Genomic DNA, 11,919 nt, shown 5'->3' on the forward strand with positions numbered 1-11,919 from the left:
AAAATGCTATCTCGTTTTTTTTTTTTTTTTTAAAGATTTATTTATTTATTATATGTAAGTACACTGTAGCTGTCTTCAGACACTCCAGAAGAGGGCGCCAGATCTCGTTGCGGATGGTTGTGAGCCACCATGTGGTTGCTGGGATTTGAACTCTGGACCTTCGGAAGAGCAGTCGGGTGCTCTTACCCACTGAGCCATCTCACCAGCCCCCTGCTATCTCGTTTTAAAAAATATTTTTATTTTATTAATATGTCTGTGTGAGTGTATGCTACATGTATGTGGGTGCCCAAGGAGACCAGAAAGGGGTATTAGATACCATGGAGCTAGAATTACAGGCAGCTATGAGCTAAACTTGGGTTCTCTGGAAGAGCAGAGAGCATTTCCAACAACTGAGTCTAGTTTCCAAACTCCGTTTCCGAGTGTTTGGTAAAACACATTTCCAGCATTGCAATAAATAATAAGTAAACAAATAAACACTCCTCATTGTGATGATTATTGTTGTCAACTTGATAGAAATGTCAAGACGCTCAGGAGTTGGGCCTCTGGCCATTCCTACGGACAATTATCTTGATAGCCTCAAAGAGGGAAGACCTGCCCACTGTGGGCGGTGCCATTCCCTATCCACTGTGGGCGGTGCCATTCCCTATCCACTGTGGGCGGTGCCATTCCCTATCCACTGTGGGAGGTGCCATTCCCTATCCACTGTGGGCGGTGCCATTCCCTATCCACTGTGGGCGGTGCCATTCCCTAACTGGGTCCTGAACTGAAAGAGTAGAGAAAGGGAGCAGAGCTGCAGGGTGCACCCGTTGCTCTTTCTGTTGACTGATGGTTCACGTGATCTGCTACTTCATGCTTCTGCTGCCTCACAATCTGCACCCTAAACTGTGAGCCAGCATCAAACCTTTCTCCCTTCAGTTGCTTTTGTCAAAGCAATAGATAAAATTACTAAGAGGTTTGGTTAAAAACCTGGGCTTAGGGCTGGAGAGATGGCTCCGCGGTTGAGAGCACTGACTCCTCTTTCAGAGGTCCAGAGTTCAATTCCCAGCAACCACATGGTGGCTCACAACCATCTGTAGTGAGATGTGATGCCCTCTTCTGGTGGGTCTGAGGACAGCAAAAGTATACTTACACATAATAAATAAATGCATCTTTTTTTTTAAAGATTTATTTATTATATGTAAGTACACTGTAGCTGTCTTCAGACACTCCAGAAGAGGGCGCCAGATCTCGTTACCGATGGTTGTGAGCCACCATGTGGTTGCTGGGATTTGAACTCTGGACCTTCGGAAGAGCAGTCGGGTGCTCTTACCCACTGAGCCATCTCACCAGCCCACATCTTTTTTTTTAAAAGAAAAAAACCAACAACCTGGGCTTGTAGCTCATTTGAAGTACTATGCCTTGCATACCACGCCCCAAGTTTTGTCCTCAGTATAGCACAGACCAGGCGTGGTGGCACTTGCTACCACTCAGCTAAATGTCATCCACAACTAAATCAGACTTTGAGGCCAGTTTAGGGTAGGAGACACTGAGTCAAGAAACAAAAGCAAGGGGCTGGAGAGGTGGTTCAGCGGTTGAGAGCACCGACTGCTCTTTCAGAGATCCAGAGTTCAATTCCCAGCAACCACATGGTGGCTCACACTCCTCTCTAATGGACTCTGGTGCCCTTTTCTTTTGGGCCTGAGATTAACAGAGGGTCAGGATGGCTGGACTAAGCATGGACTATATGCAACCAAACTGGCCTTAAACTCTGTGTAGCCCAGGCTGGCCCAGAACTTGCTGAGGTCTCCTGCCTCAGTCTGAGTGCCGAGGATACAGGATAAGCCTCCAAGCTCAGCTTTGATCTAGTGCAGTGATTCTCAACCTTCCTGATGTTCGTCCACCCTTTAATACAGTTCCCTATCCCCAACCGTGAAATTATTTTTGTTGCTACTTCACAGTTGTAATTTTGCTTTTGTGAATCATAATGTAAATATCTGGCTTTTCTGATGGTCCTAGTGAACCCCTGTGAAAGGGTCGTTGGGGATTGTGGCCCACAGGTTGAGAACCGCTGGTCTGAAGTCTTTCCCCTGCTTTGTAGCTATGCTGAATGACATTAGCTTACAGTTTGTTTTCGCAAGCAGAATAGGTCTGCAGAGATTTTCACTGAGTAGGTCTTCAGGGCTTCTCACTGAAGGGTTATTTTAATTTTGGTATAGACTTGTATACCAAAATAAAATATTATAGGAATGAATCCCAGGGCCTTGAGAATGCTAAGCAAGAGCTCTACCAGCTCAATTTCCAAAACCCTCCAGCAGGGGGCAGCAAATCTTAACCCGTCTCTCAATGCTTACAACTATTTCACGAGAGTACTTTTTGTGTGTTGGAGAGGAGCAGAAAGGTCTCCTACAGCCCCTGGCTGACCTGACGGTCCCTATGTAGACCAGGATAGCCTTGAACTCTCAGATCTCCTCCTCCTGTTTCTACATCCTGGATACCACAATACAAACAAGAGTACATTAACAACAATAAAAAAAAAAAAAAAACCATTGATTTATTGATTGTGTACATGTGTGGGTACCCACATGCCACAGTTTGAGTGTGCAGCTAAGAGAAATGCTTGCAAAAGGTGGTCTGTCCGTCTACCCATGTGGGCCGTGGGTTTGAATTTAGATCATCAGGTTTGGCGGTGAGCATTGTTACCCATGAAACAATTATATTGCCCAAAGAGAACTTTGAAAAAAATGATGTTTTTATTTATGGGTATTATTTTGCCTACATGTATGTCTGTGTGAGAACACGGAACTGAAGTTACAGACAGTTGTGAGCTGCCCTGTGGGTGCTGGAAATTCAACCAGAATCCTCTGGTAGAGCAGCTAGCGCTCCCAACCACTGAGGAAAAGGTAACTTACTTTGTGGGTCATGGGTGACCCCCAAACAGCCGAATCCCGAAGCCCCGCCCCCGCGTGGGAGCCAGCCTCCTGAAAGCTGCATAGCTTTAACGATAAACCTTTTACTTCACGAACATGCTAATACCCCAGGAGTCCTGAGCCACTGGCACAGTATCCCCTGCACCGGGGGCTGGTGCCCAGGAGGGTGTGACTGCAGCCTGGGCTGAGAGTCGTTGGATGAGGGAATGGAGGCCGGCCTGATCTTGGTGGGGTCGCAGCTGCTCTGCTGAGGATGTGACAGCTCTGTTCTGGACAGAAGGCAGCGGCAAGGCCGGAACTTCGGGAACTTCACGTACAGGGCTGCTGAGAATCATAGATGTAGCGGCTTGAGTAGCTTGATCCCAATCTAGGGCTGTGATTTTGCCTGTTTGGCTTCTTCTTTTTTTAAAAAAATTATTTATTATTTATTTATATGTGAGTACACTGTAGCTGTCTTCAGACACACCAGAAGAGGGCATCAAATCCCATTACAGATGGTTGTGAGCCACCACGTGGTTGCTGGGAATTGAAAACTCAGGACCTCTGGAAGAGCAGTCAGTGTTTTTAACTGCTGAGCCATCTCTCCAGCCGTTTTGGTTTCTTCTTAAGCTTCTCTCTTCCCTAATATTGTCTGTGTTTCAGATTTTATTTTGTGTGTGGGTGTTTTGCCTGTATGTTTATGCACTGTATGCATGCAGTGACCACAGAGGCCAGCAGAGGGAGCTAAATTCCCTGGAAGTGACTGTATTAGCTTGTGGGTTCTGTGACTCTAACTCAGATCCTCTGAAAGAGCAGGCGGTGTTAACTGTTGAGCCATGTCTCTAGCCCCTTATGCATTAAAGTTGAAAAGTATAGAAACTGTCCTGCTTTTCTTTTTTTTTCAAAAGATTTATTTGTTTGTTTATTTTATGTACAGTATCTGTAGCTGCACAGATGGTTGTGAGCCTTCATGTGGTTGTTGGGATTGAATTTTAGGACCTCTGCTTGTTCCAGTCGCTTCAGTATGCCCCTGCTCCTCCCCTGCTCCCTCTAGCCCAAAGATTTATTTATTATTATACGTTAAGTACACTGTAGCTGTCTTCTGATGCACCAGAAGAGGGCGTCAGATCTCATTACAGATGGTTGTACAAGAGCCACCATGTGGTTGCTGGGATTTGAAGAGCAGTCAGTGCTCTTAGCCACTGAGCCATCTCTCCAGCCCCTGTTGTGCTTTTCTTACCTTCCAGTCCTTCACCGGGAATTAAACTCAATCCATCATAAATGCTAGGGAAGATGGAGTTTCCCAAATTGTTCAGATTGACACCACAGGCGTTCTGTGACTGGAAGCTTTTGCTCCAGCTGCTGCCTGGTCCATTCCTTTTTGTTTGTTTTGAGACAGAGTCTCTCTGTGTAGCTCTGACTGTCCTAGAACTCACTGTAGACAAGACTGGCCTTGAACCCTGGGATTTGCGTCTCTGCCTCCAGAGTGCTGGAATTTAAGGTGTGCGCCACCACACTAAGTTTCCCTGGTCTAGTTTTCTGTCTGATTGTTCCTATATTGATGAACGTGACCTTTAAGTTTTTTTTTTTTTTTTTAAGATTTNTTTATTGATTATATGTAAGTACACTGTAGCTGTCTTCAGACACTCCAGAAGAGGGAGTCAGATCTCATTACGGATGGTTGTGAACCACCATGTGGTTGCTGGGATTTGAACTCCGGACCTTCGGAAGAGCAGTCGGGTGCTCTTACCCACTGAGCCATCTCACCAGCCCGACCTTTAAGTTTTAATTAAAAGCTTACACAAATAATACTGCTCTCTTCTCTCTCTCTCTCTCTCTCTCTCTCTCTCTCTCTCTCTAAGACAGGGTTTCTCTGTGTAGCCCTGGATGTTCTGGAACTCACTCTGTAGACCAGCCTGGCCCAGAACTCAGAAATCTGCCTGCCTCTGCCTCCCAAGTGCTGGAATTAAAGGCATGCACCACCACTGCCTGGCTTCTTTTTATTTCTTGCATTTTTATTTACATAGTCTATGTGTTTGCTGCGGCATGTGTATGGAGGTCAGAGGACAACTTTTGGGAATTAGTGTTGCAGGATATTTGATTATTGTACATAGAAAAGCTAATTGTTAGCAAAATATAAAAGCTTAAATAGATAACTGCATTTGTCAAAGGCGGTTAAATGAGTCCCGTAGAGATGCAGTTTAGGTGTGCCTCTAAAAGCCTCATTAGATAAGAATGCTAAAGAAAGGAAAGTTCCTACTAACTTTAAGGCAACTTGCTTGGGAGAGGTTCTCTCTCTCTCTCTCTTCCCTTCCCTCCATCCCTCTTCCCTCTCCAGTGCTCTCTCTCTCTCCCATCTCCCATTCTCTCTCTCGCTCTCTCTCTGCTTGGAAGAGCCTTCTTTATGGAAGGAGCTCCAAGTAAGAGATAGGAATTTTCTCTTTGGCTTACAGGAAAACAGAGAAGCAGCTGGCAGGACACAGGTAAAACAATATCCTAGGAAAGAGAGCTAAGGAGCCCTCTTGGGTTTGGAGGACCTCAAGAGAAAAGTAGACTAGCTCTGTAGAATGACTCAGAAAGAAATTTCTTTTTTTTTTTAAAAGAGATTTATTTATCTAAGTACACTGTAGCAGTCTTCAGACAGCACCAGAAGAGGGTGTCAGATCTCATTACTACGGGTGGTTATCAGCCACCATTTGGCTGCAGGGATTTGAACTCAGGACCTCTAGGAAGATCAGTCAGTGCTCTTAACCACTGAGCCATCTCTCCAGCCCCAGAAAGAAATTTCTAAAGAGCTAGCAGTTTAGTTGTGGAATCAGGCTTGTAAATAGATATTTTGTATATAGTTAAGAAAAAAGAAAGGAAAAGAAAAGAAAGTTACCTTGCTGAGCTAGCAGGTCGTTACCATAGTTTAAGCCTCTGGTACTTTATTGGTATAAAGATTAGGTAATTAAATCAGTTACAGTTGGTTCTTTCCTTACACTGGCTAGGTCCTGGGAGTCAAACTCAGTTCCTCGGGCTTGGTGGCAAATGACCTTACCACTGAGCCACCTTGTCTGCCTGTACACCACTTTTCACGGCCATCCCTGGCATTCTAGTCTTTTCTATTTGAAACAAAGTAGCCTGGATCAAATTTGCCAGTCTTGTCCCCTGCCTGCTGAAATACAGGCATGCATCATCACATTCAAATAAGTGCGGCTTTTTACACTGTGGTGTGTGTGTGTGTGTGTGTGTGTGTGTGTGTGTGTGAGAGAGAGAGAGAGAGAGAGAGAGAGAGAGAGAGAGAGAGAGAGAGAGAGAGAGAGAGAGAGAGAGAGAGAGAGAGAGATTCTTGTGTACGTGCATAGGCCAGAGGTCAATATGTTCCGTCTTCCTCTATGACTCTCCACCTCTTTTTTTTTTGAGACAAGGTTTCTCACTGAACTCTGATACTGCAAGAGCAGCTGGCCTGTGAGCTCCAGGCTCTTCCTGTCTCTCTCTCCTTAGTATGACGAGGACAAGCAAGCACCACTCCAGCTCCTTACACTTTCCCAGGGAGCTATCTCCTCAGCAGGACTGAATGGCACTTCTGAGAAATCTGCTTTGCGGAGTTGTTCAGACAAGTCCGTCTAGTGCAGGACAGCGGGGCAGGGAAGTCCAACGTCTCCCGCGGTGGAGACATTCGCCTGATTTGTTTCCCAGAACTCTCCTCTCCTCTTGACTGTAAAATGAGGAGAGCAGCCCCCGGGCTCTTGGACCAGAGAGAGTGTGGTACTACAGAGAGAACTCTGCATCCCACAGACTCAGAGAAAGGAATTAGTGTGGATCGCCTGGGTCTAGCTTGAGCACTGCAGCGGGGACCCATCTTGGGGGGCGCGGGGGGGAGGGAGTTACGAGTTCCTCTCAAAATGGGTCGAATAATTTTGTGCCTCTTAAGGCTCTTAAGACGCGGAATGTTCGCTTAAAGAGGAGCTGAGGCAGACTCTGCCTTCAAAAATAAAAGGGCGCTCGGGATGTTCTGGCAAATATCCTCAGGACTTGGGGGAAGGGTGGGGAGAAGGGAGGAAGGAGGGGGAGGGCTAGTCTTCTAGAAGGCGGGAGTAAAGGGTAAAGTGCTTAGGACCCATTGGAGGCAGCTGAGACCTAGGTTAGGAAAGATTGCCATCAGGGGCTGCAACCCTGGTGATGCTGTAACCGGCTTAGGCGTGGGCTAACTTCAGCTCCACCCCTCCCACTGTGCCGTCAAGTTGACTGGGCGTTTCCATCTTGGCCCCCTGAAGCTGTCGCAGTCACCACCCTGCCGGCAGCCGCAGGTCACCGGGTCACCTCTCTGGCTCACTCTTCCGGGCTCCAAGGCCTGGGTGGGGCGACCGAGCCACAAGTGCGGCGGCGATCAGCTGTGAGTCCCCGGGGGGGCCGAGCCAGGCCGCCCCCCTCTCTACCTGGGACTTTCTTCCGGCCAGAGCTCCACAAAGATCTCGCTGTCTTCCAACTTCCAATCGCCTTCCCCACCTTCTTCCCCGCCCCACCTGGCCCTGGCGTGGACCCTGGGTGTCTCCTCCCCTTCCCACTTCCAGCTCCTTCTACGGAGTTTGATTTGAACTTTCGAACCCGCCAATCATCGGCCTCGCTGCGGCCCGGGGCGGGGTCCGGTGTCCGCCCTCCCGACGCGTGGCCGGGCCAGGGTATATAAGCCCTGTCCTGGAGGCGGACCTTACACAGCTTCTCCCCCGGACTCCTTGGTAGTCTGTTAGTGGGAGATCTTCGTCACCCTTTTTCACTTCCTCAGTTTTCGCGGACCACTTCAAGGACTAAATATGGTGAGTGTGGCTTTGGGGGTAGCGGCGAGGTCGTCTGAAGGGACCGCGGGAGCTGAGGGCTGCCCGGGAGACGGTACCTGCAATAGCCCCACGACGGCCGCCTCCAGTTAGACTGGCTTCTGGCGTTTAGGGTGTGAGAACCTAGTCCACTAAACTAGTGTCGCTTTGGACTGGAGGGCTCGTCCCGGGTACCTCTGTCTCGATCCTCCTGGGAGAGCATCCCGTCTCGGCCGCCCGTCGCTCCCGGAAAGGCAGGGAACTTTCACAATGATCACGAGAGTTTGGAGAAACTCAAAGGTCTCCATTTTCCTCAAATGATGTCGCTCTCCCAGCTGGGATAGCCCAGAGGACCTCGTGCGCTCTGGACAGGACTGAGCAAATACTTCCGGGCACCGTCTCCACGCCCTGTGACTCGCTGCTGAGTCACCTGTGGCCAGTCCCCGGCCCTTCCAGCTGCAGCTGTGCACCTGAGAAGGCGAGCTCCTCCGTAGGAGGGAATAATTGGCGTCAGATCCCCTAAGCCAGCCTAGTTTTTAGTGTTAGTTCAACGGCATATTTAGCCCAGTTAAGAAAAAATGTCCGTAAAAAAAAAATTTTTTTTTCTATTTAAAGCTAGAGTAAACTACCAACAGCGGGTTTTTTTTTTTTCTCCCCCTTCCTTCCCCCCCCCCTCGTTCTTTCTTTCCTTCCTTTGAAAAAGGGTTTCTTTGTAGCTCTGGCTGTAATAGAACTCACCCTGTAGACCAGGATGGTCTGGAACTCAGAGCTCCGCCTGCCTCTGCTACCTGAGCTGAGATGAAAGGCAAGCCACTTGGCTTGCACTTTGGTTTTTGAGTGTCTTATGCTCATGCCAGTCTTGAAATCATTATGTGGCCAAACATGACCTTCAATTAAAACCAAGATCCTTCTGTCTCCACTACCCAAGAGCTAGGGTTATTCACCTGGTTAACAATGTATTAGTTCAGTTTTCAAGAAACTATGGGGGGCTGGTGAGATGGCTCAGTGGGTAAGAGCACCCGAACGTCCGGAGTTCAAATCCCAGCAACCACATGGTGGCTCACAACCGTCCGTAACGAGATCTGACTCCCTCTTCTGGAGTGTCTGAAGACAGCTACAGTGTACTTACATATAATCAATAAATAAATCTTTAAAAAAAAAAAAAAAGAAACTATGGGTGAGGCTATCAATCCCTCTCAGGAGGCAGCGGCAGGAGTATCTTCTGAGTCCTGGTCAGCCAGCACAGTGAGACCCTGTCTCAAAAGCAAACAAAGAGCCCGGCGTGGTGGCGCACGCCTTTAATCCCAGCACTCGGGAGGCAGAGGCAGGCGGATTTCTGAGTTCGAGGCCAGCCTGGTCTACAAAGTGAGTTCCAGGACAGCCAAGGCTACACAGAGAAACCCTGTCTCGAAAAACCAAAAAAAAAAAAAAAAGCAAACAAAGTTACCAGGAACTCAGCCCGGCTTGGAGGAGAGGCTAGCTCTCTAGACTTTGGAGGCTGAGACAGGGAGGGGAATTGCTCATCATGAGCAGGGAGGGGAATTGCTCATCATGAGTCTGGGGCTCCTTAGTCCCTGGTGAATCCCAGGTTAGAGCAGGCTACAGAGTGAATAATTTTGGTAAAAGGAACCTCCCTGCTCTACGTTTAACTATTTGAGAGACCATTTACCTAGCCTGCACCTGGTCAGCTGACACTAGAAATTTAAAAGAAGGGCTGGAGAGATGGCTCAGCTAAGCACTGACTGCTCTTCTAAAGGTTCTGAATTCAAATCCCAGCAACCACAGGGTGGCTCACAACCATCCTTAATGAGATCTGATGCCCTCTTCTGGTGTGTCTGAAGATAGCTACAGTGTACTTACATATAAATAAATAAATCTAAAAAAAATTTTTTTTAAAGAAAACCCCATCCCAGCATTGTTTAAGGTCTATGGAAGCTTTAGGGAGGTGAAGGTGCACAGCCCTCAGCGCAAGCTGCCTTTGTCTATCTATAGTCCTGGATGACCCTTGAACTGCTGGTCGCCTCCTTCCCACACTAGGACTGGGATTACTGGCCCAAGCCACCATTTTGTGTGATGCTGGGATAGAGCACAGAACTTCACACACAGTTAGGCAAGACCTCTCTCAACTGAGCTAACTCTCCAGCCCCCAAAGCTGTTGGCTTCTTTGTTTTATTCACTAGTGTGAGTGTACGTTTGGATAGTTGGTATGCTTGGGGGTGAGGGTAGGAGAGGGCAGCTTTCCTCGGAGTTCTGAGATCAGGTTCAGTAGTAGGCTCTTTTTCCAGGCAATCCTACAACCCTCCCACGCCCCAAGAAACTTTCAAAATTGTATTCTATTCTGAAAGAGGGATGCCGGTAACAGGACTCTGGTTACAAAAGTGTAACAAGTGGCTTGAGTGCTTTTGATCAAGCAAACCCACAAAGATACAGTTCAGAAAAGCCCCAGGCTCACCTATTAGGCAAGCATGGCTTAAGTGACTGGCTTAGATACACCAGTAAGCCTCTTATCCAGTTGAGGCTAGACTAAGTGATTCATCTGTTCCTCTTGGCTTTGGCTTCTTAGCTTCCAGGAGACAGGCTTGTTTGTAAAGATTTTATATTTCTCGTGTGGATGTGTGTGTGCCACAGCATGCCTGTGTGGAGACTCGGGTCTTTTGGATTGAACTCATTATCTGGCTTGGTGGAAATTGACCTTCACGTGCTGTCTTGCCAGCACAAAGAAGCTGTTTAAGCACCAAAAGGCTACCGTTGAAGTGCCACCTTAGAATCAATGGCCTCAGACACCGCGCTTCCTTAGGCCTGCCTGTGGCTCTTTCTAGCTTCTGGGGACTGGAGGCTCTAAAGTCCGGGTGAAGGTCACTTGAACCAGAGCTGCACCTCCCCCACAGCCCTCAGCACAGGAGACGCTGATCTCACTGATGTGGTCCGAGCCCTTGATTGTCTCGTGGGAAACACGGGTGGAAGGACGAGACTAGTCAAAGGTTGGGAGCAATGTCTTGTTTTACTATCCAGGCCTGAGAAGCTGCTCTTTAGAGAACCTGGATGTTGAATTGAGTTTCCTGCTCATGACTTTAAAAGCATGAAAGTCTTTACTAAAGGAAAAGCGTAGCAACTGTGGGAGACTTCTTATGTCAAACGTGAAAGGTTTTCTGCCAAATTCAAGGTCCTCATCTCATACAGATTTATGATGAACACTGGGTCCCTCTGGATCCTGTGGGTTCAGCATAGGCGCTTATTGTCTCATTGGACCAATAGGAAATGGGTTTGGTAACTTCAGAGCCACTACTGAGCAAGGAAAGGAAAACAAGGGTGTCCCCCGACCACCATAGTTAGAATCTTGTAGTTACTTTTCCACGGTGACAGAAATGTACACTCTGATCTACTAGGGAGCCACTAATTGCTCCTTTCTTCTCGCCACTCTCCAGCCCCATTTCTTAAACTTTTGTGAGGTTTTAGGAGTCTTCTGGTCTTTAAAACATCCCACCAGACGGGTTAACAGGGAGACCAGGAAGGAAAACTGTTCTTGCAGATTAGAGTCTTCACTGGGTGCAAGGCTGCCTCTGGCCACTCTTAGCGTACCACTATCTGCTTATCTAGCCTTTTTTTTTTTTTTTTTGTGAGTCATGGGGGCTAGTTTGAGCTGGTTTTAAAGGGAAGAGGAAGTTTTGTCCCCATAAAGGAACTGCAGTGAGCTCAGAGGGGACAGTCAGCTTGACTCAGCCCTGGCAAGGAAAGGTTCTGCCTCAAGTGCAAGGACTCAGAGCTGGGGAATTCTGGCATAATCCTGAAAGTCATTCTAAAGCAGTAAAAAACTGATCCTGAACTGCCGAGGATACAATCTGTTGAAGGGCCTGGCCTTGCCTAGTAGGTCATTAGCTTTAATGCCTTTCAGAGGGTTTTTTTTTTTCCTTGGGTTAGCTCTTCAGTAAAAATTCTTGGTTTTGAAGTATAGTCCTATGACAGAGCGGCCTCTGAAAAGTGATCCTATCTTTGAGCCATGCCCCAAGGCCTCGTGTGTCACGTTCTCACACTTTCTTCCCCCTTTCCGCAGCGTGAGTGCATCTCCATCCACGTTGGCCAGGCTGGTGTCCAGATCGGCAATGCCTGCTGGGAGCTCTACTGCCTGGAACATGGCATCCAGCCTGATGGCCAGATGCCAAGTGACAAGACCACTGGGGGAGGAGATGACTCCTTCAACACCTTCTTCAGTGAGACAGGAGCTGGCAAGCATGTGCCCC

General features: G+C 47.9%; 1 protein-coding gene across 1 annotated transcript in view; it reads left to right on the plus strand.

Moving 5' to 3' along the window:
• Positions 1 to 7,289: 7,289 nt before the first annotated feature.
• Positions 7,290 to 11,919, plus strand: part of LOC110310101 (tubulin alpha-1C chain-like) — an 8,974-nt gene continuing 4,344 nt past the window's right edge. Inside the window, exons 1-2 of the mRNA XM_029469970.1 lie at positions 7,290 to 7,684; positions 11,733 to 11,912. Of these exons, the coding sequence (XP_029325830.1) occupies positions 7,682 to 7,684; positions 11,733 to 11,912 (183 nt within the window). The 5' untranslated portion in view covers positions 7,290 to 7,681. The remainder of the gene's footprint in view (positions 7,685 to 11,732; positions 11,913 to 11,919) is intronic.

The sequence above is a fragment of the Mus caroli genome, chromosome 15, assembly GCF_900094665.2.
Source record: "Mus caroli chromosome 15, CAROLI_EIJ_v1.1, whole genome shotgun sequence".
Taxonomy (NCBI): Eukaryota; Metazoa; Chordata; class Mammalia; order Rodentia; family Muridae; genus Mus; species Mus caroli.